General features: G+C 32.2%; 1 protein-coding gene across 1 annotated transcript in view; it reads right to left on the reverse strand.

The window, feature by feature from the left end:
* LOC123654495 (calcium uniporter protein, mitochondrial) overlaps nt 1-15,843 on the reverse strand; it is a 29,370-nt gene extending 13,527 nt beyond the window's left edge. Inside the window, exons 1-3 of the mRNA XM_045590394.1 lie at nt 15,840-15,843; nt 10,701-10,822; nt 9,022-9,177 (exon numbers count right to left, since the gene is read on the reverse strand). Of these exons, the coding sequence (XP_045446350.1) occupies nt 9,022-9,177; nt 10,701-10,822; nt 15,840-15,843 (282 nt within the window). The remainder of the gene's footprint in view (nt 1-9,021; nt 9,178-10,700; nt 10,823-15,839) is intronic.
* Nucleotides 15,844-26,367: the final 10,524 nt, after the last annotated feature.

The following is a 26,367-nucleotide window of genomic DNA, read 5'->3' on the forward strand; positions in this document are numbered from 1 at the left end:
ATAGAAAGCAAATAAACCTAAGAAAAGTTGAAGCCAGAATAAGATTTTTCCTATAAATACTTATTTCATTATTATTTATTACATGAAATCGTACAAAATCTATATGTATATATTTTATTTTTTATTTTTAGATAATAGCAAAATTAAAACCATGCATATGCTCTTTTATCAATAAATGTAGGATACTTTATAATAAATTTTATACGTGTTTATATAGAACCGTGATAATTTGAACCAAGCAAAGCGTTTAATTTACTCTGCGGCTATTCAGAGATAATTGATTGTTCCCCTACGCCCGTGTTTATAGGAGAACATGCTCAGATTAGCTATCTATCTTAAAAGGTAAAGGTAAAAGGGCGCCGTATGTATCCGCGCAAGTACACTTTAGTCCGATTAGCTATGATAGCTACCAAGGTAATGGAGGCGTTTGTTTATATTTAATAATTACAAAAATATCTACTTATTACAAATTCATTTCACTTTTTGACTTCAAAAAAAGGAGGAGGTTACTCAATTCCACCATATATAACCCGAACATACATATATATATTGCAGTCAGAACTCTTAACCAGTCAAAAGTACTATTGACTAGCGAAATCAGTCAAAAGTACTTTTGACTGGACAAGTTGGTCAAAAGTGGTTTTGACTGAAAATTATTGGTTATTAGTACTTCTGACTGCAAATTCGCGGTTAAAAATACTTTTGACTGACGCTCTCCGTCAAAAGTATTTTTAACTGCAAAAAAGCGTCAGTCAAAAGCACTATTAACTCGTTAGATGTGAATAAATTTAGTCAAATGATCCTGATAAACCATAATAAATTTATGCCCGCGATCTTTTTGCGACTGCATGTCAATCAGATCGACTTGGCAGCGGCTGTTCATTTCAGTGTGCAGGATCGGTTTCTAAACCTGACCCATCCTTTTCTTGCTTTTCTTCCTTTGGCATACTTCGCACATTGATAAATATATATTAATCATTTCTTTTGTAATATTAGCGTACTTTTTTGCCGTTTCATTTTTAAGTCTATCGCGACCACCATGCCCTATAGAAATATGAGCAGCATCAATAATGTCGTAGATTTCCTCAGCCGGCAAAAATATTTGACAGGTTCTGTTTTTGTAACTCATTTTTTTATACCACAAACTTCAATGTGTTAAAGCGTTGTAGTCTACTGTACTGTAATGGTGTTTCCTTTTCATTAAATTTCACGTCTTCCGCATCCATTGCAAACTTTTTAAATTTTTCTTTTGTCCTCACATTGAAATGACTATCTTTCATATCTTCCATCGCTAAAATTCTTGGCAAAAAGCCTTCTTTCTTTTCGTAGTCACTCATTTTTGTTCTAATATCAGCACGTTCTCCAGTAATAATGAGTAATATAAAAGTTTATATGTGCGTTTGTCGTTATTTTTATCGACCACCCTAACTTTTGAAGAGTTTTGACTGATACAACCAGTCAAAACCACTTTTGACGGAATCATTTAGTCAAAAGTATTTTTAACCAGCTCCATTGGGCAAAAGTACTTTTAACTGTTATTTTAGTCAACAGTATTATTGACTAAAACAAACGGTCAAAAGTACTTCTGACTGATTTCTCTAGTCAATAGTGCTTTTGACTGGTTAAGCGTTTTGACTGCAACATATATATGTATGTTCGGGGATAACTTCGTCGTTTATGAACCAATTTTGATAATTCTTTTTTTGTTGGAAATAAAATATCCCCGGTGTGGTACCATGATAAGGAAACCAGGATCTGATGAAGGGATCCCAGGGAAATCGAGGGAAACTCTCGAAAATCTGCATAACTTTTTACTGGTTGTACCGATTTTAATGATTTTCAATTTAATCGAAAGCCGATGTTTTTGATGTGGTCACATTTAAATTTCATCGAGATCTGATTACAACTTTTGGAGTATTCTTTGATAATGCGTATTTACTTGACTATTTTTTCATCTACCTACGTTGAATTACTTGTCGATATAATTGAAGTCGGTTGTTTAAAAACGTTTTTTTGTGTACCTCAAGGGCATTATTATTATTATTATTTCTTTTATTCAATATATTTTCTTATGATTACATTTTTAAATATATTTGCAAAAAAAGACAAATAAAAATATTTAATAATATAAAAATAGTAGTCCTCCGGTGGCAGGTTGAGGCCCAGGCCACCGGTAGTTAAGGTTCCAGGCTGAGGAACCTCCTCACAATGCGGGCCGTTTCAAGCAACACTGCCTTTTGAATCCGACCCTTGATCCAACAGTCAAGTGAGAGTTTCTTAAGGTGTTGGTCGAAACTCTTCGCTAATAGACCATTAACCGATACAACAATAGGAACAATTATTGTTGAGTCTACATTCCACATGCCGGTAATCTCGTGGGCAAGGTCTAAATATTTACTTAATTTTTCTTTTTCGGCCTTTACGAGATTATCGTCATGTGGAACTGTAATGTCAACAATAATTGCTCGGCGCGCTGATCGGTCTACTAGCACTATATCAGGTTTATTGGCTGCAATAAACCTGTCAGTGACAATAGATCGATCCCAGTAGAGCAATGCACGACCATTCTCAAGAAATGGCGTTGGGCTATAATAAGGCAACTTATTTTCAACGAGGCCGTATCGAATAGCAAGTTGTTGGTGTATAATCCTGGCTACTTGGTTATGTCTGTGCAAGTACTCACCGTTAGCAAGATGACTACAACCAGAAACAATATGTCTATTGGATTCTCCAGGCTTATGGCAAGCTCGGCATATGTCTGGAGTTCCGTCTTTCATGATATGTTTCCGGTAGTTATTCGTCTTAATAACTTCGTCCATAATTGCACAGACAAAACCTTCGGTTTCTCCGAAGAGGTTCCCGTGTTGTAACCAGGATATAGAGCTGGGCTGGTCTACATCTGGGTCTGTCAGAACTTTGTAGAACCGGCCATGTAATTCCTTGCTCTTCCATACGGCCACGCGGTCAACGGTACGCATTACTATAGGCTTACGCCATTTCTCTTTGCCTAAGGACAGCGGAGTAAAGCCCCTATCAACTGCAACAACGTCCATGTGCATATCGCTCTTCATATTTAAAAAGTACTCTCTGAGATTACACACCTCACGATTGTGGAGATTTTTAGCGTTTAAAAAGCCACGACCCCCACATTTTCGTGGGATGTATAATCTCATCACAGACGATCGAGGATGGTGTATTCGGTACGTTGTTAACAGTTTACGGACTTGGCGATCAAGGATATCTAATTTCGTTTGAGTCCATCTCAAAATGCCAAAGGTATAGACGATTAGGGGCATAACCCAACTGTTAAAGGCACGTACCTTGTTACCGCCCGAAAGAAAGCTATTGAGAACTTTCTTCAGCCGGCCAAAGAATCGTTCCTTTACCAGTTGTTTCATGGCTCCGTCATCAAAGCCCAATATTATTATTATTATTAAAAGACAGATATCTATATGTAAAAAGACCCTTATAACAAAAATATTCCTATATTTTGTAATTTATAACGTTGACCAATCCAACTCAGAACTATTCAGATTAAACTACATTTCATCGCAATAAGACGATTCTCGAGACCTTTGAATTCCAGAGAAAGATTACAATGGCGTTAAGATTTATAAAGCTCTCTTTCTCTGTGGAGGATTAAATACAATAACGGATTCATCACTTACCCTTTTAATCCACTGGGCGAAGTCAAATAAAATTCATCAAATTATGTACACTACTATAGTAGTATCAGATAAATATTCATTTCATCGTGACACTTTTAACCTCTTCAGAAAAAGAAAAATCATCTAATAATGCACACTATTGTTAGCAATGACAATAGTAAACGATAAGTGGTAACAGTAATATAAAATAAATAACAAATTCTTTTTAGTAGGAAAAGAATAACTCTTTTTAAATTTCAGCAATATAAGACATAAGTAGATTAGTAACTCATGATATAAAATAAAAATTTAATAGAAAAGTGATACCTAATAATTTGATAAATATTTTAGCACAGTATTGACAGATGACTATTACGTTATCGTCATCGTCACGGTTTCGAGTCCAGCTCATGACAAATTTTAGTAATGTCGTACATTTATCTGTGATGGTTGAGTACGAGATTCATTTGCGTATTTCCAATTCAGATTACTCAAGTGATGGCCATCAAGTTTGAAGCGAAAAAGCATATATAGGATAGTATAATAACTATCACCAAACTCCGATCTTATTCCAATATATACTTTGGTAGCTATTAAAAAAATAACACAATACGTATTACTCCTCTTACCAAATTTCGATGCAATTTTTGGACTGTAAGCTTTTGATCGTTAGTATCAACAAATGGATGCAGGATTCTTAATACATGCAGCGCCGGGTTCGGTTAAGTAAACAAGTAAGCACAATAAGCACGTGCACGTCCTCCTTATTCCCTAATGCCTCTGCAAGTCGATTTTGCATCAGAGCAGAATTGTTTTTCCGCAGAGCTCAAGCAAAATGGTTCCTATATTACGTGTATTTACTTTCATTTATTTAATTTGTCGTCCATCAATCGCGTGAGGTTGGAAGAGGTCGGAAAACATCACGAAACATCACAAGAAGGTGGGAGGGAAACACGTGTATTTATTTTGTTGTGCAAGTAGTCATCTAAAACACCGACGGTTTGCGGATTCGATTCCCGCTCGGGATGAATATTTGTATTGCACAAATATTTCTTGGTTTGGATGTCTGTCCTTGTGGGTCTTCTCATCGTGCCTCGGAGAGCACGTTAAGCCGTCGGTCCCGGTTGTTATCATAAATACCTGATAGCGATAGTACACATCATATCACAAATAACAGGGAACATATCCGCCAAAACGCAGTGGGGCACTGTGGTGGATTAAGCTCCGATCCTTCTCTTACATAGAGAAAGAGGCCTATGCCCAAAAGTGAGATGTTACAGACTGAATGCGTTATTTATCGTCGGACGCGCGATTTCTAAACCAAATATAAACAACTCCTTGCAACCTTGGTGCCTGTCTAAAAAGCGAAGAAATTGAAATACACATTATCATTAACACTGAAACGTCAATACTATCAATTAAAAGCAATCACTAAATTTAACATTAGATTTGAATCCAGAAGGGATCAAAGCGTCAGCAACATATTTGTATTCAGACTATTGTTGCGGCTGTTTTATTAAACATACTACTTTTGTCTGTGTAACATATCAAAACAGAGTTTTAAAATCAAAATCAAAAACAGCTTTATTCAAATAGGCTTCGAATCGTTATTTTACAAATTAAAACTTTAAAAATAAATTATTATTTTTTGTAAAAGTAAAGCTCCACCGATTCGGAATGTGTTTTTTTTGTTTGTTGGAAAGGAGGTATTTTCCAAGGGTGGTACCATGATGAGGAAACCAGGATCTCATCCCATGGATGGCATCCCAGAGAAAATCGTTGCTAACAGAGAAGGCGTTGTTAACAGAGAAGGCGTTGTTAACAGAGAAGGCGTTGTTAATTTTTTTTTGTCTGCCTACGTTGTATTACTTTTCGATGTAATTGAAGTCGGTTTTTTTCGTTTGCTAGCAAACACAATTATTCAAACTAAAATGCATGAGATATCTTCAGACCGATTTTATTAATTGAAGTCTCGAGTCTTTCTATCTCGTTTATCTTAATTATCTTAACGTCTTGACAATTTCGTAGTCGTTTTCACAGAGACTGATTGTGTGATCACAATCGTCTGTAAGAAGTTAAAGTTTAAAGACAATACGCCGACATTAATAATTTACTGCATATAAGTAAAAAATACGTAATATATATGTTTTTGATGTTTTAATATTAATAATAATAATAATAATTTATTTCAGATGTTCATCCATAAAAATTGTTAATAACATTTTAAAACTTAAAAACTAATGATAGTACGACACAGTTACACAATTCGGTCTTTTGTGCAGCTGCACCCACCGATATATCAGTGGCGAGTCCCAACGGGCAACAAACACATTCAGCATTCCGCAGGGGGAGCCGCGGAGGCGGGCTAACTTGGAGGCGCACCGTTTTCGCTCCGTCTCTCGAGGCACTGCCGCGACAGCCCCATCAGAATCCTGAATGCGTTGTTATACTGGACCCGTAGTGGACCTGTATGTCCGTCGCTTGTAGTCAGCCTAAAGACTGCAGGTGTAAAATGACTGACACTATGCTATAAAAAGCGTTAATTTAACTGGCATCGTACACCTTGCAAATCTCCGTGCTAACATGTTCCATCGGACAGACAGCGACCTACGTTCCCTCTCAATATCACAGTCATCCTTTAAATTGTCGGTAACCCAGTGGCCCAGATATTTGAATTTATTTACTGACGGTCGTCTATTCCGGAGGCAGGCTTAATAACATGTATCAGATAATGGCCTGTTGATAGACATATTTTAATTAGGATACGTAAAATAAGACATATGAAAAATTATCATATATATTAATACGCTAAGGTTAAGATGTTTGCATCCCTTTTTAGAAAAAACCTCACAAATACTCCACATAAATTACATATCATTTTATAGATAATTGCTTGCTCTATCGGCATCCACATCACAAAAAATATTATGGCTTTTGTTTTTGTATATTAATTAATTATCTAATATATAAAAGTCTCGTGTCGCGGTGTTTGTAATTAAACTCCTCCGAAACGGCTTGACCGATTCTCATGAAATTTTGTGTGCATATCGGGTAGGTCTGAGAATCGAACAACATCTATTTTTCATACCCCTAAGTTATAAGGCAGGGGGGTTAAGAGGGTTAATAAAATATGTGACAAAACAACGTTTGCGGGGTCAGCTAGTTTAAATTATATATATGACGATAATATTATATTTATTTAGTGCGAATTATTCGCACAGGTATTGCTACTTTATTATATTATTGTGTACTTTTTCAATATAAGTTTTGTCATATTGATACCCGTAATATACCTAACCGTACCGTACCCGTTGTGTACTTTTTCAATATAAGTAAAAATATGTTTAACACATGGACGTATGGCATACACGGTCTAGTTGTCGTGGGTCCTAAGGTAACTTTTTGTCTGTGTTTTAGGTAACAATCGGCTGATATGCACACATATTTTCATAAGAAACATTCATATACTCGTATGTGTATAAATAATTCGTATATAAATAAACATATAATTATATCCAGGCTCAGGATGACAATCGAACCCAGAAACACCGGAACAGAATACAGGTCACTACAATTGCACCAACGGCCTAGTAGTAAACATTATATCACATGAATCTTTTAAGGAAATAACAGTACAAGTAATAATTAATGTGATTAATTAAATAATAAAATGTTTCACTAGCAATAATGTTGTAATCATTTCCGCAATTTCATTAGCAAAAAAAGTATTTTTGATTTATACTAGCTGTGCCCGCGACTTCGTCCGCGTGGAATTTAACAAAAAAGTTATTGTTCAGTTCACAGAGTTATAAAATAAATAAATTTCTAAAATAAAAGTAGCCTAAGTTACTCTTTACTACATCAGCTATCTGCCAGTGAAAGTCCCGTCAAAATCGAGAGATTAGCCGAAAGAAACATACAGAGAGACAGACAGACAGACAAAAATTGTAAAAAATGGTATTTTGGTATATGTACCGTGTATACATCCATATGCATTTAGTAAAAAGCTGTTATTTTAATATTACAAACAGACACTCCAATTTTATTTATTTGTATAGATAATTATACAACAAAGAAAAGCATATTTTTCATTTACTAAAGCATAAAACGCTTAGCTGTTAACTTTAGGTATCTATTTTCACATTTAAATTTAATTAAAAGCAAATTATAATTTTAAATTATAAATCGTAATAAACAGAAAGGGTTAGGATCTAATCTCAGACTTAATTAATAATCCTCGAGACTTTCAACTTTGTTTACTACACTTAACATTTCATTTGTTTCAAATGAAAAACGGTATATGGGAATTTTATATGTAATTTATTGTTCTGAATTCTCTGAAAATGTATACACTTTAAAATCAGATTAAGCGATCATCTTTTTTATTTCGTTGTATTGTCATCAATGTCTGATAACCCTTTTTTTCTTTTGAATTGTATCATACTATAGGTAATTTATGTATACATGTATACCTCATTTCTTAATAGTGTAACCTCTTTTTTATTTATATAAGGTTTTCGTAAATGATTACGTCTACATTTTATTTTCTATTAAATAAATGATGTGCAAGGATATGGATATTTTCGTAAACTCGAAATCTCAATTAAAAAAAAGTTTAATAAAAATTTTAAAAGAGTAAATTAGGAATCTCATATGCAATCATTATAAACGAAATAAATGTAATAGCTACATTCAAGTTATAAGTCTGCATGTAGATGTTGTTGTGTTTGTTATATACTACAAAGTTTTGTTATCTATACAGATGAATGGAATTGCAATGTCTGTTGTTAAGTATATATAAAAATTATGTTACATTGACTATTTGTATACGTTTGGACTCACTGTACTTATTCTACGTCTTGTTGTTAGTCTTTTATGTTACTATCATTTACGTGGCTATCTTATTAACTTAATTTTGTTTTATTTTTTAAGTCGTTTTAATATCGGCTCTTAATACTGCCCTTTTGTAACAGTACTAAGATGTATAGAGAGGAAAACCTATTACTGGCCTTATTATTGTTAGTATTGTGTTAAATGTCATATATATACGAATTGTAACGCTGTTGGTTTTCGAATAAATAAATAAATAAATAAATAAATAAATTAAAAAAAAAAAAAAAAAAAAAAAAAAAAAAAAAAATTATTAAGTAAAATTTAGTATTTAAAAATAACACATTATTATGTTAAAAATACAAGTACAAATTCATAGTTCACAGAAAACGAGAGCCGTTTTATACAAACAATGTGACCTTATTATGTACTTATTAAGTTTTAATATACTTGACTGAATTTTGGGAACTCAAAGACTACTTAATTAGTAACAAAACTACATGTTAATTTAATAAATTTTGACCAGTTGTGTTAGAATACAAACCTGGGTGGGACTCTTGACGTAGTACTCTGTGTCATTGATAAGCAGCCGGAAATCGTTTTCCAGCAGCGACTCGACCGTGTCGCTGGCCGCGATACGAATCCGCTCGTCCGCTGCGAGCGCCACAGCGCGCTCCACACCGCGGTCTTCTGCCTTCACCTGCACAGACAAGTCTATGTCAGACAAGTCTATCTATCTATCTTTCCGTACTGTTACAAAGTGTAAATACTGAGATTAGGCACGGCAGGAAATATCAAAATCTGGAGCAGCCCGACTGGGGAAGTACCTAGAGTTTATTGCTTTCAAACAGTGCTATTTTCCTGTGGTAAGTAAGGTGGGGGGATAGGATCGGCAACACGCTTGCGATGCTTCTGGCGTTGCAGCCATTTATAAGCTACGGTAACCACTTACCACCGTCTGAGCCGTACGCTTGTTTGCCGACCTACCCTGATACCTGCCGACCTTATTTTAAAAAATATTGATTGATAGGTTTAATAGCTTTCAGTTGTACCAGTGGAGCGCGATTGATTCCACCAACGTCACGTAGAGTGGAACTATACGAAAGAGGTTCATCGGTGTATTTGAGATAACAGTTTCAATTGAATTTTGTAAACGGGCAAAATAGTAGTATCTAACTAACTGTACAGTCTTTAAATATCCACTCTCAATATCAAATATCAATGACCCACAGCTTGACAGAAAAACTTTAATGAATAAGTCTTATACCAATAATATTTATCAATTTTTCTACATTAAAATATGATATTATTGTTATTGAATTATGACTTGGAAATCAAAAAGTCCGGGTAGCATTGTATTATCAAGTTAATGTTTTTTTTAAAGTTTATCTCTTGCTAGCTGGCTATGAAAAAATTGAAGAGATCTTGCCTTTTAAAATAGATTATTTTTAAGTCGTAATAGAATCAATTACTTTTTGTGAGATTTTACTTTTAATAATCATTGACTTAAAACGTGTTCATTTTGATTTTAAGTAAATAGAAAATTGCTCGAAATTATTTAATCTAACCAAGCCTAGATACGTTTCCAACCACAATAACGCGTTTGTCTTTTATAGTCGAAATAGTATGTCGGGTAAGTATGGTATGAGAATCCTAAAACATTAATAAAATTTATGTCAGACAATTCTTCAGGTTTCATGACGGTAGTAACAAAAACGGGCCGCAATTAAAAGTACCTAGTAGTGAATATACCTTGCGTGATTTGGTAAACACATTTTATTCTGGCAAAAAATTTTGTCAGAATTTTATCTTCAGACGAACAGGTATTATAGTGTTGTACAGCTGGTAAAATTCAACTACCTAAAATGATATAAAATAAACGTTGCACACATTATTTTTTATAGTTAATATTCATTTGATTTTAATCTTACTTGGGGAATAAATTTATGTTAGTTGGGATTAGGGCTAGGGTCGGAAACGCGTTTGTGTTGCTTCTGGTTTTGCAGGCTTGTTTGTCGACGTAGTTGTATAAAAAAAACTATTATAGAAGGGATCCAATTAGTTTCATTCTAGTTAGCCCTACCTCTAACCAATGCCTTAAATACTCCTATAGTACTGCTCTGTTCAAGCTCAAATTCAACTTTTATAGGTCAAAGAAGAGTCTACGATGGGCCTAGCTAGACCTACTCTCCTCCCTGCCTCAACCACGTCCACGGTACTAACCTGTTCAAGCAGGTCACCGACGGTCTGCGACACGGGACGGAGTGTGAACCTGCATCGCTCCCGACGTGAGGGCAGCGGTACTATTATCACTGGTAAACCGCGTCGATACGTCACTACAACTTCTGAAACAAGAGTAAAACCTTATTAATAACTGCAATTACTTTTACATTTTTCAACTTTTAACTGAATTTCGTCTGTATTTTTATTTGTATATTTTTTACAACATAACCTTTTACTGGGTGTACCGATTTTTATGTTTCTTCTTTTAATCGAAATCGTGTGATCGCGTTTAAATTTATTGAGACCTGAAGAGTGCTTTTGGAGTTATCTTCAATAATGCTTATAATTTATTCATTTCTTTCAAAAATCTAACGTAGATAGTCGTAGTTATAAATGTAAATAGAAGTTAGTTTTTTGGGTTTGCGGGCAAAAATAAACATGTTATTTAGGAGGAGGAGATTGATAGATTTACAGGTCAGGATTTATCTTAAGATAAACACTTTCTCTTCAACGCAAGCAACAAATAAATTTTAAGATAATATTGGTATTTTGAATAAATACGCAAAAATACTTAAAAGCTATTTTAATTTTTTCAAAAGTTTATAATTTTTCAAATAACTGTTTTAGTTAGTTGAAAAATTATAAACTTTTAATGTTAGTTTTTAGTTATATATATTAGATATTATGCGTATTTACTGGATTATTTTTTCATCGACCTACGTTGTATTATACCGCATAAATTTTCAATGAGTGTACCGATTTTAATAATTCTTGTTTTAATGAAAATCATGTGGCCCCATTTAAATTTGATCGAGATCTCATAAGTAATTTTTGAGCAATCTTTGCAAATCGTATTTACTTGACTATTTTGTCGCGAACCTACGTTGTAATACTTGACGATGTAATTCAAGTCGTTTTTTTTTTTTGTTTGCGAGCAAACACAATTATTATTATTTATAAATCCGAACGATAAAACGATATTTCTTATTGCTATTCTACATTTTTAGTACAGTATGGCGCTTAAGGTCTGCAAATTGCTTTTAGCTACGCAGGAATTATACCTAATTTAATGCTTTCTCGAATGAAAGTAGGAAGATACGAAGAAAAATAAAAGATATAAATGAATTTAATCTGCTTATAAAATTAAAAAGGAAATATGTTTCCCGCTTTAAGAATAAAAACTTTTTTAATAAAAAATTATGCCTTAAAACAATGCGTCCATGAACGTCCTTCCTATCTTGCAGATAATATAAAATTCTCTAAATTCTCCAGAAGTCTTTCTCTTATTTATTAATAAAAGAAATATCGCTTTAAATCACTTTATTATATTAATTTTTATTTGAAACTTGAGATTTAAAAAAAAGTTTAAGGGTTTTTTTTAGGTTTTTTTGTTGTTCATTAAATATTTTTTACATGATGATGCCTGAAAGTTTAGTTTAGTTTTTAAACGAGAAATATCGTTTTTTGCACACCTTAGACAATAGTTATCGTAATTTGACAATACAAATTGTAATAAATTTAAAGCAATAATAATGTTTACAGACTCACTTGTGTTGTATTTATTTAGCTTATTATTTTGTCAGTTTATTGAAAACTCGTGTACATTATATCAAATTATACCAGCATAAAAATATAAAAAAGTATTACAATTACAATTGATCTTGTTGAGAGCGTTTCAAAGAGAAGCTAAGAAGGTGTGCATGTGTATGTATCTAAGAATGTACGAAAATTTATTTAGCCTAGCATAAAATATCATCATCGAATAATCAAACATAAAGATGTATGCAAATACTCAAACGAACTATTCACTATACATTTTTGTCTAAATTATTCGTTGAAAATAGTCCCGAGCAAATTAATACGATATAAAATAAAGGTTCTTGAAACCAAAAACAATGCAAACAATAATATAATATTTATTACACGTGAATTCTGGTTGCGGATAGAACAATTTCCGTACATTTGTCGTGACATACGCAATGCGGAAACACTGTTATAAAGAAATACTTTATTTCATGACATAGATGTACCTTTTTTGGAAATTTGTACGGTCGTGTAAATACCATATACTTTCCACATATGTAAAATCGATTAGATTCAAAGTTAAGATAATAGAAAATTATGAAGACGAGCTCTTACTTTACAGTTTTCTATGATTCAACACATACAGTTTCTATGATACAAGTCGACGATGGAAAGGCATAATGTATTATCCGCCATTTAGTAAAATGATCAGGAGAGACGATTAAAGTTTTAAAAACTTTATAACTTTTAAAGTATTGGAGATATCTCTATGAAATTTGTGAAATAGTAATAAAATTTATTACAAATCTATACATTTAATAAAAAATAACGTATGTCTAATATTTGTATTATTTTATGGAGTTAATACAAAATACCATAAAATCTCAGATAGGTAAAATTAGTCTATATCCAAATATTACATCCAAAAAATATCAAGCAAAGTGTTTTATATCCAGAATATAATTTAATATTTTCAAGTAAATTGTTTTATATCCAAATAAATGTGATATTGCTATCGCGTAAAATGACTTAAAAACAAATCCAATCATGACCAGAGAGAGGTAAACACTTTTATGTAACCTTTTCATATCTATGCGAACCTGGTAAAACAGTTGTACAGACATCAGTGTATTCGAACAAAGAGGGTCAAGTAGCTTAACCATACACTTAACTACTATTTAAGCCACAAACTAAACTTTAAAACAAAACAAAAAAAAAAATGAAAAATAAATGTTTAACTGAAATTATATTTATCATAAAGTTACAATTAAAAAACTGAATTAAACTTTCATACTGACGTTTACAAACATAGTAAATAACATATAATTATATTATTAAACTTAAATTAATACTTGATAAAAAAAATTAAGCTACAATATGTTCTTTGGACAGTTTTAATTTGTACTTAACGATTTTCAGTATTTTTAAAAGATTTACAAAAAATAAAATCTTAACACCTAACTATTAAAAAACTTTTCAGTCCACCATAACGAGTGGTTTAATGAAACTTCTTAGGTAATACTCAGTTATCATCTATCTCAACATTAAAAATATCTTCGAAATCTGAGTCTGGTAGAACATCTGCCTTATTGGTGGAGGTACGAAGATTCAAATACTCACTATGATATCTTTGAGGAATGACAAATGGTCAGTTTAAATGCAGATTTTATTTGTAAAAAAAAAAACAAGTAAATTTTGTTTTATTGTATTAAAATAGATTCTAGAAAGAACAGAAAAACGACTCAACGCATAATGTTACCTTATTTTGGATAGGTAAAATGTATTATCTTGGAAACAATGGCATTTTAGAGTAGAGTAAAATGTATTAACTTACAATGACTAACATTTAAAATCGGAGTAAAATGTTTTAATTCTACTGATCAAGAAAAGTCAAGTTGGGTATAATGTATAAATTACAAAAATGATAATATTATAATTTGGTAAATTGTTTTAACATTTAAATTTGGTTAAAGTCAAGCCAGGCAAAGTAGCATAAGATAAAAATTTTAGTTATGAGGTGTTTTAATGACAAAATCCACTATTTACTATAGAGTTAAAACACAAGAAAATATGAAAAACTTCAAAATCACTGGTGTATTAACGACCATAAAAGTCGTCAGATCGAGCTGAAACCAGGACCATTCGAAAGAGTTCATTCTCCCGATTCCAACGGTATATATAACTCGATATCGCCAAAAATGGCGGTTAATACAATATGCCTTTCCACCATCGAAGTGTGTGTTTGTGTGTGTGTGTGTGTGTGTGTTTGTGTGTGTTCGTGTATGTGTGTGCGTTCGCGTGTGTGCGTGCACGCGTGTATGCGTATGCATGTGTATGCGCGTGTGCGTATGCGTGTGTGTGTTTATAAATGTTAATATATTATAATTAAAATTTATTATTTATTTTAGGATTTAAATTTTGATACCTATATTTTTTATTAATCAATGCAATAAGAAGCAGCTGATGATAATTTATTATATAATACATGGTTATGCTTACTTAGGTTCAATAAGTAAAAATATAACTGTACGAAACAACAACTACGAAACCAATGGTTTATCTTAATTACAAAACGTACCTAATAACAGAATAAGCCGTAAGGTACTATACATTATGTCGATTACAATCGAGTTACTTGATTACAGGGTAAAACTATGGTTTACTATTTAGGACTTCAAAGAGATTATTATATTTGAATATTAATTATTGAGGGAGACGGTTCATTTATGTAGTTGTGGCCTCTATTGTGGTAACAGTTTTAATTAATAATTTGCAATTTATGATTATCTTTAGTAATTTTAAGTGCTACTCAGGGTTATATATTTAGGTATAATATTAAATGATACCAAAAACACTACGTTTAATAGGATTAAAAGTTTTTTTATTTTTATTTTGTAGTCATCATCACTTTACCCTATCGCAGTCCACTGTCTCCTGGAGAAAAAAAAATTCTTTTGAAATCCGAAGTGGGGTCTCCGTCAAGCATTCGTGGCATAGCTCTAAAATGCGAAAGACTCCTGCTGCTGAACTGGCTCCACACGTATCAACTCGTCGTTCCTGTGGGCCTAGCCAGTGAGGTCGAGAGGGTGGCGCAGAGCTTAGGCAACTCTGCGTTTTCCTAGTGTCCTAGGCGACACAGTATCTGTTTGACACTGTCTAACTAACTAACTGTTGTTGTAACTGAAGAAGAAGAAGAAGAAGAAGAAGAAGAAGAAGAAGAAGAAGAAGAAGAAGAAGAAGAAGAAGAAGAAGAAGAAGAAGAAGAAGAAGAAGAAGAAGAAGAAGAAGAAGAAGAAGTAAATGTAAAATGTAAAAGGACTCATACTGCGTAGTATAAAGTCAAACGTACATTCGGCGCATCTCTAATATTTATTATACTAGATTGCACAAAAGATAAATTTCAGATATAAAGCTCAGGGATGAATATAATTATAGTTTATATTTTTTTTTTACTTTAATTAGTAAATTTTTGTCGACAGCAACTTATTTTTGCTTAATAAAAATAAAAGTTAAAAAAAAACTTTTGAATCACTGGATCCTATGTTGAATGATTAGAAAATTATAAATATGTATTATTTTACTTATTACTTATATTTCATTTTAAGAGCTTCATACCCATACCGATAGGACTCTCTTGGGACCCTATTATAAAGGTTCCGCTGCTCATCCGTCAGTGCTGTAAATTAAGGCAACCTTATCTAATCTAAATAGGCAGATGTTAAAAATGCTGAACAAAATAAAGATTTTAAGGAATAACATATTTTTTTGTGTTTTCAATGTAAATTTTGTAAGATTGTACGAAACTTTTTCTGTGAAAATCGTGTCAGTACCTGAATTCTTTTTTCGATTTTTGCCTTGCCTAAATAAAAGTCATGCCAAAAATAAAGTTTACATGAAAAAAACCATAATAGCTAAATCTTATTAAGCGGTTTAAGATTAGATATATTAAAGATAAAAAATAATTTTCGGTGGCATATTTCATACAAAACGTGTCAAAATTTGTAAAGACTGATAGCTTTTAAGATTTTTAGTAACTGCGGATTTTGTTGTCGATTCTTTTTTGCAAAATTTCCATTTAGAATAATGTCGATCATCATATGTCTTATCTAAGTACTAGCTGACCCCGCAAACGTTATTTCGCCATATATGTTATTAACCCCCTTAATGCCTTTTATAACTTAGGGGTATGAAAAATCGATGTTGGCCGATTTTCGGACCTACCCGATATGCACACAAAATTTCATAAAAACCGGTCCAGCCGTTTCGGAGGAGTTTGTTAACTAACATTGTGACACGAGAATTTTATATATAAGATAACTTGTAAAATGGCGATTCCGAAGTACTTTTGAAGCCTACTTGAATAAAGAAATATTCGATTTGATTTAACTGTTTTCTTCACTTTCGTTTCTTTTAATAGTGGTAAGATTTAATTAATTCAGTGAACGAGTAAAGGTACTCTATCGTACAATCTTTCCTGACCACTTGTAACTTTCCCCCGATAACGTGTAATTGTAATTTGAACAATCTAAAAACAAAGCTCATTTGAATGCGACGTATCAAGACATCACACCAATGAATACGGTATGGTGGTACAATTAGAACGAAATTGTTTCAAAAGAACGTTGCTACACCGGATTTATGGCGAATAAAAGCTAGCTTATATTATTGTATAAAAATACAGACTTATACATTCAATATAAAATAGCATTTCAAAAGCATGTGTAACTGAGGGCATAGCTGGAAATATGTTGCTCGAAATATGGCGCAGCCCTTCTGGAGAAAAACCTCGACCTTACACACAAGGTTGTTGCAGGTGTCATAACCTACGGTAATTGCTTACCATCAGCTCAGTCGTACGCTTGTTTACCGACATACGTGTATAAAAAATTGGTTGATTGATAGGTTTAGTAGTTTTCAGCTGTGCCTGAGGGGCGAGATTGATTCTACCGTCACGTAGATTGGAACTACATGAAGGAGATTGATCGGTGTAGTTGGTATAAAGTCTCAATTGAATTTCGAAAACAGGCAGGTGAGCCGTACGCTTGTTTGCCGACCCAGTTGTATAAAAAAATCAGTAGCTATTCCTACGGAAATTATTTTTACATTTGATTTTAGTAATTAGTTTAGTTGTTTTTTATAATGCACTAAGCATCCCATATGGTAACACATACGTTTATATTTAAATATAATGCATAGCTTTAATTTGTAGCATGGTATTATTAACAATAAGAATTGTTACGGGTAAAAAGGTTTTTTTTTAATTAGATTTAGCAGAGCATATTTTTATCATTAATAATAATTATGAAAGACCGTTCCAATAATGTTTTAAATTACAAAAAAATTATCAATCAGCGCTCACGTACCACGTACTCCTACCTCATTTTTTAACCTAATACTACAGTATACAATTCTCCCTTAGGATTTAGATTTATTTTTAATGATTCAGTCTATAACATCTCAATGTTTAGCATAGGTTTCTAACTCCGTGTACGAGAAGGAGTTCAGATTTATGTAGAAAAAATATATTTTTTTATAGCGATGCATAGCTATATCATTGGTGGATATTGGTGGTTGCGCTTGCGTCGGATGCAGCCTGATTACCCGCTCCACTTGTCCACTCGCCTGTAAGTACAATCAACTCCATAACACTTAGAAAATGTACAATATGCATCTGAATTAAGTCATTTTCCTACAATTATTGACGAAAGTTTTTAATACTGAAACGTTATGTAAGATTAATGAATAATATTGTTATTTATGAAATATTTATTTACTTAAGAAGAAACATTTGTTGTACACAAACTTGAGAAAAATACACCTTTAAGAAGAAGAAACAAATATACATATACAGCGTGTTATTGAACTGGCGTCCTCATATTTAACTGCAAAATCAGAATCGATCTTATAACCTAATTATGCAACTTACTTGCCCTAATGCTTCAATAAAATAATGAAATTAATTATTAAATAATTAAAAAAATTACAGCCGTGTGTACGTAGTTTCATTCTTTTCCCATGCCGATTTTAAAGTAACGCTTGTAATGAGGTGTATTTACGACTGATTCGTTTTTTTCACGTATAATTTCCGCTATGGTGTGTCTTTGTGTATGAACCTAAACGGAAGGACGGCACATTAATAACACATTGTATATTATATACTTTTTATATAGATATTGCGTGTATATTCAATTCAATTCAATAATTTATGAAACTTATTAAGTTTTTATATATTACTTTAATAGTATTTGATGAAAAAATGGTTTTTTTTGTAAATATAACTAGGTCGGCAAACAAGCGTAAGAGCCTGATGGTAAGCAATTACCTTAGCTTATAGACGTCTGCAACACTAGAAATGTCGCAAGCGCGTTGCCGACCCTATTCCCCCAGGAGCCCTGGTGCACGGAAGGTTTTTTGAGAATTTTACGTCACGTTTTGTATTTCGATTACAAATTATTATTCTTCATATTTTCGTATAATAATATAGTAGATAATATGATACTTATAGGCTATATTAAATGTTTTACAAAAAACTACCAAACAATGCGTAAGCCGTGCACAACAGTACATCACACTATAGTACTTTCATGCCTGTAAAAGGTCCAAGTTACAAGTTTTGATATAATTAATTATAAATATTTATAATCGTAATTTAATTAATTTGAATTTTAGATTTTTTTATTGTGAACGATATAAGCTTTTAAATTGTATAGGTACTCTAATTTACCAATTAAAATATAATAAAAGTTATATTACACAATAATAAAAATTAAATTAAATGAATAGTTATAAAACTTTTAAAGTATATAAAATCTGTCAAATATAAATACGCGCTTAACTTCCGAACGACCACACAAAATTTGATAATTCTGTATTGGGTTTTTTATATTAAAAAAATGTTTAAAAAATAACGATATGATAACGAAAAAAATGGCAGTACGAAGTTCAACGGGTCAGCAATTTTATTACATAAACCAATAAACGTGCACTTCGCTGTCCCCTACAATGTACACCATACCTACTTTATATGCGTTGTCGGAGATCGACTCGGCGCGTGCGCAGACCGGCGTCGTAATTGCCCTGTCACTTTCCTAATTATCGCCATACCGACGTTTCTCCAACATCTCGATCTACCGACCGTTTACCATGCTGGAAATTTTATTAATTATACGTTTTTTGACGATTTTTCTTTAAATAATTGTTCGTCGATTTTGTAAAAAAATAGTATGTTTGAATGTTTCTCTTTAAAGCTACTCTACTTTCCTTTTTTACCTCTTTAGTGAATACTTTGCAAATATATCCCCCATGTTTGCAAAATTTGCTATTTCTTTTTCAGTATTTCGGCTGGCATGATATGCTTCTTTCTACGTGTAGAAGGATTTTTTAACGGGTTTTAATTTTCTATCATTCCCATTCCAATTATTAATATATATATATATATGTTTAATTAAAATGATAGATGTCAAGAAAATTTTCATAAAGATTTGGCGTAAAATTGTTCATAATTTATGCAATACAGTGACAAGACTTATCTATACAAATAAATGGACTGGAAACTGGAGTGTCTGTTTGTAATATTAGAATAGCCGCTTTTTACTAAATGCATATGGATGTATACACGGTACATAACTAAACCAAAATAACATTTTTTACCATTTTTTCTGTCTGTCTGTCTGTTTATTCCGGCTAATCTCTGAAACGGCTGGACCGATTTTGACGGGCCTTTCACTGGCAGATAGCTGATGTAATAAGGAGTAACTAAGGCTACTTTTGTTTTATAATTTTTTTGATTTTATAACTCTGCGAAATGAACAATAACTTTTTTGTTCAATTCCACGCGGGCGATGTCGCGGGCACAGCTAGTTGTGTATAAAATAATATGCATTTATATGGATAAGTATCTATTAGTAACAGATAATTAAAGAAATTAACGTTTTTCTCGTAAAACTAGAGGACAAGGTATTTTAAATCGTAATTACACAGATCTTCAGTTTAAGGACTTGACATTATCTTAGCCATAAATTAAGTGTTACCCTCTTAATTACTGAACCAGACGGCGTTTTCTCAAGCAATCTGTTACTTAATCACATACAATCCATCCTACCATTTCCATGATAAGTTAATACGCGATCACCAACGAGCCTGTCAAGCGTAATGACTATGACAACACACATGAGTTCACGCCATTTTTGGCACGAACTTGTGGCCTATGTTCAGTAGTGGACTGTGGTAGGCTGAAGTGATGAAGTTAATAAGTAAGCTAAATTACATAAATATTTCATATTTAATTTAAAGGTTTTGGATCTAATAATAATCAACGCCTCACACTCAACGGCATAAAACGCAAGGGTCCAGAAACAAATAATACAAAAGCACAAACGCCAATAACAACATACTCTTGATAATCATTTCATTATTGGAAAAATAACGTCCAAAAGTAACACGTAAGGTAAGAGAACATCAATAACAACAAGGTGCTTGAAACTGCGAGGGAGGTATTGTATGTGTCATTAGTCATGTCATTATTCAAACATGCAAATTATGGAGGTAAACGTGGTAGGTAGCGTACGGTCCGCCTGATAGGTAAGTGTTTACCGTAGTCTATGAACGATTGCAATACTAGAAATATCGCAAGCGTTAACTCTAGTGTTTTACTGTACTAATTGTAAGTGGTATCTTCAAAACAGTATTAAAGGTTCATAGTATATAAGAGATCAGTTTATTGCGGCTTCGTCGAGGGAACAAGAGTGACTACCTTTGTTTCGGTCCCTGTTGGATACCGCACATTACAAGCCACAATTTACCAAGAAATAAATAAAAAACACGAACATTCCATCTAAGTGAGCTGTTTTTACTTCACTTCCTTTGTAAAGAGGGATAAATAAATAAACATTCTTGGAAATCTATTGGATATATAAGAGTTTAGTGTTTTGAATGAAAATCTCTTTCGTTTAATAGTTCTTTTGTCCTTGTGCTGGAATATAAGGCACAGTTTAAGTCTCTAGATATAAAAAAAAAAATGAATAGTAAAACGTTCCTAGGATTTCTTGAAAACCACTTTTTTTTTCATCATTAAATTGCAAATGTAAAAAGCCGCGGGTAAATAAATATCTATGCAGATAGGCGAATTATTTTATTTTTATTTATTATTATAGTTATTTGTTGTTATAATATACAACTATACAAAATATATAATTGTGAAAAGTATTTATAGCGTACATTTTTCTTTATAAACCGTACATATACTTTCATAATAATATGATGATAGATGAGAAGCCTAAGTAAATTTGACTAAGAAATAGTTATTGAGATGACGATGTAGACTCGACTCAAGAATAAGGATTGAGACATCCATCAGTATGTGACTTCCATTCATAATGTTGTCAAAACTTTTATGGAAATATTACTAGGCTGTTAGCAAAGTTAGCGGTGATCTTGCTTTTCTCTCTGGGGATTGTAGGTTCGATACGCTCACCGAATCCACGCGTTGTATTTATAAAAAGATAACGATAAACACAGCAATAAACTTGTCTATGTCTGAAACAATCGACTATGTATATGTTAAGCATGTGTATTTAAAACATACGCTTGGGTGTCGCACAGAGCAGACGTGTACTACTATAATTCTAAATCTTCTTATTGTTATAACGCAAAATTGCCCCTTAATCTCTTGAAATTGGAAACTAAAATTGTGAAAAAGTTTTTGTGCACTTACAACTTTTACTACAAAGTGACAATATAAAAGTCAACGAGGTAACGGCTCTTCACCACCTTGAGAAAAAGAGACAAGCTCCTAATTTAATATTAGCTGATTCACCCGTAAGTAGCGGCCAAAGATATACTATGAGTTTATTACGTTCACCTACTGGAAGTGGCCTAAGTGGCAGCCGCAGTGATTCGCAACCGAATTTGTCAAGTTGCAATAAGCTTCCTGAATTCTCGGAATTTTCAGCGGTAGCACATCGTAGTAAGCGCAAATTTTCTGATGAGAATGCTTGTATTAGAGAAGAAATTGCTGAACTACGTACACAAACATCCCAAATTATGATAATTTTAACATCACTTCGGGACAATCAGCAGGAATTCATTGAAAAAATAAATCAAGATGTAAACGATATAAAGAAACAGATTAGCGATATCAAAGTAACTACCGATAATCTTACAACCGAACTAAATAATATGAAATCGCATATTTCGGATATTGTTGGCAAGAATTTGGCTGCAGAGTGTAGGATGAATAGTCTAGAATCTGAGATACAACAACTTAAAACAAACCCAAAGCAAGTTTTAACGGAACTTAATTACGAGGATATTTTAAACGAAATTAAAGAACGTGAAACAAGAAGCAAAAATATTATAATTAATGGGATCCGAGAAGCAGAATCAAGTGATAAAGACCAAAGAAAAAATTTGGACACTAAAGAAGCAGTAAAAATAATTAAAAAAATCAGTGAAGATTTTCCTAGTCCTCAAAAAATATTTCGTTTAGGAAAATATCAATCTGATAAAAACCGTCCGTTAAAGGTTTGTTTTGATTCTCATGAAACAGTCAAGTCAATTTTGCGTGCCAAAAATAAAGTAAGTACGGAATCTATTACGATTTATTCTGATCAAACACCTCAACAACGAAAATACATATATCATCTTAAGGAAGAACTTAAAAAACAAATTGATAACGGCAAAAAAAATCTAACGATTAAATTTATTAAAAATGTGCCTAGGATTGTTGAGATGTCCCCAAAAAACTAAAATATGCGAATGAAAAAGTTTCTAGTAAGCAAATTGTAAACCCAGATAATAATGATACTACTTATGAACATGTCAATGATTACGAAAAACTAACTAAGTCAAAAAAATCACTGAAATTTTTCTATGCAAATATACGAAGTATTGTTAAACGTGGAAAATTTGACGAATTGAAATGTATAGTGAACGGCTTTGATTTTGATTTTATCGTTCTAACCGAAACTTGGTTGAAGTCTGAAGATGAAGCAGCCCGTTTTCAAATAACTGGATATACACACTATTACAATTTCAGAAGAGCTACAAAAGGGGGTGGTGTATCGATTTTCGCTCACAATAAACTTAAACACAGCCAAATGGAAGAAGTGTGTTTGAACGACAACCACTACCTATGGATTTATATTGAAAATTATTCCTTGAACGTTGGTGTTATTTACAGAAAACCTGAATCTACTAATCTTAATTCCTTTTTGGATAACTACTCTCAGCAACTACACAAAAGACGAAGGACTATAGTTTTTGGGGATTTCAACATTAACCTACTGAGATCAGATCGTCAAGTCGTTTTGTACAAACAAATGCTACAAGAAGCTGGTTACAGGTTTCTAAACAGTATAACTGAAAATTTCTGTACTCGAGAAACTTCTAAAGTGAAAACCATCATAGATCACGTATGTTCTAATTTGAAAGAAACGCAATTCCATTTTTCTCTTATAGATTCGTCCATGTCCGATCACAAACAAATTTATGTAGAAATTAAAAAATATTTGTCACCTAAGCCGCAGAAAATAAATTACAAAGCTATTGATTATACGAGGTTATATAAAAACATCGCTGATAGCAGTATCAGTAACGAACCAAACTTATTGTACATCTCATTTGAAAAAAAGCTGATGAGTTGTATTCGTGACAGTATAGTAAATAAAAGCAAAAAATTAAATCCACCAAGACAAGATTGGATAAACCAAACAATTATCGAGGATATCCGTATGAGAAATAACCTTTGGACACAACATAAAAATAACCCCAGTGATATTACTAAAAAAGAATTTAACAAAAAAAGAAATGAGGTATCTGAAAATATACAAAAATTAAAAAGTGCATACTATTTGAAATCCTTTACGGCCTGTGTGAAAAAACCAAAAAAGATGTGGGACCTAATAAACAACTTGTCAGTCAACAAAGTAAAAATTCACTCGTCGACGAATACACTTTTAACTGAAAATGGACTTATAACAGACTCTAAAAAGATTTGTGACTATTTTAACAACTTTTTTTGTAATATTGGATCTAATTTAGCAAAACAAATTCCATTAAGATATCATAACGAAAATGTTTACGTAACGGATATACGCGCAACTGGATCGAACGAACAAACACTAAACAATTTTGAATTTGCAGATACTAAAGAAGTTGCGAATATCATTAGTAGCTTAAAAAATAACGTAAGTGCAGGTATTGACTGTGTCAATGTAAAATCCATAAAATGTATAAAATCTTTAATATTAGATGTACTTACTATCTGTATAAACAAATGCTTAGATGAAGGAATTTTCCCCGATACTCTAAAAATAGCTAAAGTTACTCCTATCTATAAATCAGGCAACAAGTCAGATCCAGGTAATTATCGTCCCATATCAGTACTTCCTGTTTTGTCCAAAGTTTTTGAAAAAATAATATATATGCGACTAGAATCTTTTCTAAATTCACAAAATTTCTTTTATGATAAACAGTACGGGTTTCGACCAAGACGTAACACTTTATCAGCAACTATAGACGTTGTAACAAAGATTAAACTGAATATCGATAGGAAGCAGGTAGCATTGGGAATATTTATTGACCTGAAAAAGGCGTTCGATACTGTTAGCCACGAAATTCTTTTGAAAAAGCTACAATCTATTGGCATCGCGGGATCAGTGCTTAAAATGATAAAATCCTATCTTACAAATAGATATCAGGTAGTCAAGATGGGAGAGACACAGAGTGATCCACGAGTCATTACTTGCGGCGTTCCCCAAGGCTCGATTTTGGGTCCTTTGCTCTTTCTTATATATATAAACAATATCCATACTTTAAATCTTCGCGGCGATATCTCGTTATATGCAGATGATACTAGCTTATTTTACTATGGAAACAGCTTAGAAACTATTGTAAAGGATGCTCAGGACGATTTGGATATCTTGAATATTTGGTTCCAATCTAACTTGCTTACAGTAAACATCTCAAAAACTAAATATATCGTATTTGCTCCAAAAAATAAAAAAATATCTCAAAAGGTATCGTTAACAATAAATAATCAAGAAATAACAAAAGTTGACCAGGAAAAATATTTAGGATTAATATTGGATAGTAAATTGACATGGAAACCACATATCCATAAAATAAAATCTAAATTAACTTCTTTAATGGGAGCTATAAAAAGCATCGTCCGATGTTTGCCACATGATGTACGTTACATTATATATAATTCTCTTATTAAGCCACATATAGATTATTTGGTTGAAATCTGGGGCTCCGCGGCAAAAACAAATTTAGAGCCTTTACAAGTAGCACAAAATAAATTAATAAAAATTTTATTTAAATATAATTTCTTCACCTCCAACCAAAAAATTTACAAGGAAACTGGTCTTATGAATGTTCATCAAACTTATGTTTATTATAATTGCTTATTGATACGTAAAATATTAAACAAGGATTTACACTCTAAAATAACTTTTACAAAAAAACAAGAAATACAAAAAATGAAACTAAGATCTGCCAATGATATTATACTCTACAAACCACGCACTAACTATGGGAAGAGATGTGTAATGTTCGAAGGTACCCAACTGTACAATAAACTGCCAAACGACGTTAAGGGAGCTAAATCGCTTTTTACTTTCAAGAAATTACTCAAAAGTTATGTAAAAAATCGAATAGTATAGTCAGGATCAACTAAGCACTAATATTTCAATTTCATAACAATTAAACTACATGAATGTCATTAAATTAAAACTAAACTACGGTTAATGGAATTTAGCAAGAAAAAAAAAAAAAAAAAAAAAAAAAAAAAAACATAATAATAATAGCATATTTTTTTTTGTTACTTATAATAAAAAAAAAATACTAAAATTATATACATATAATAAAGAAAAAAAAAAAAAATCATACGTTTTCACTTTAAAAAAAAATGAATAAATAAATTAACAAATAAATAAAAATAAATACGTGTACTAATTTTTACTATAATATAATGAAACATAAAATAACACCTTAACAATGACACTTCCAGTTGCGCATATTTCTGTTAACTTGTGTATATATGTTTTAAGCCTACCCTACATACTGTTAATTTCTTGTCTCGACTATAAATTGTTAATATATTGTGATGCGATGTACCCAACATGTAATATTTTTGTTAAAT

This window comes from Melitaea cinxia, chromosome 6 (assembly GCF_905220565.1).
Source record: "Melitaea cinxia chromosome 6, ilMelCinx1.1, whole genome shotgun sequence".
Lineage (NCBI taxonomy): Eukaryota > Metazoa > Arthropoda > Insecta > Lepidoptera > Nymphalidae > Melitaea > Melitaea cinxia.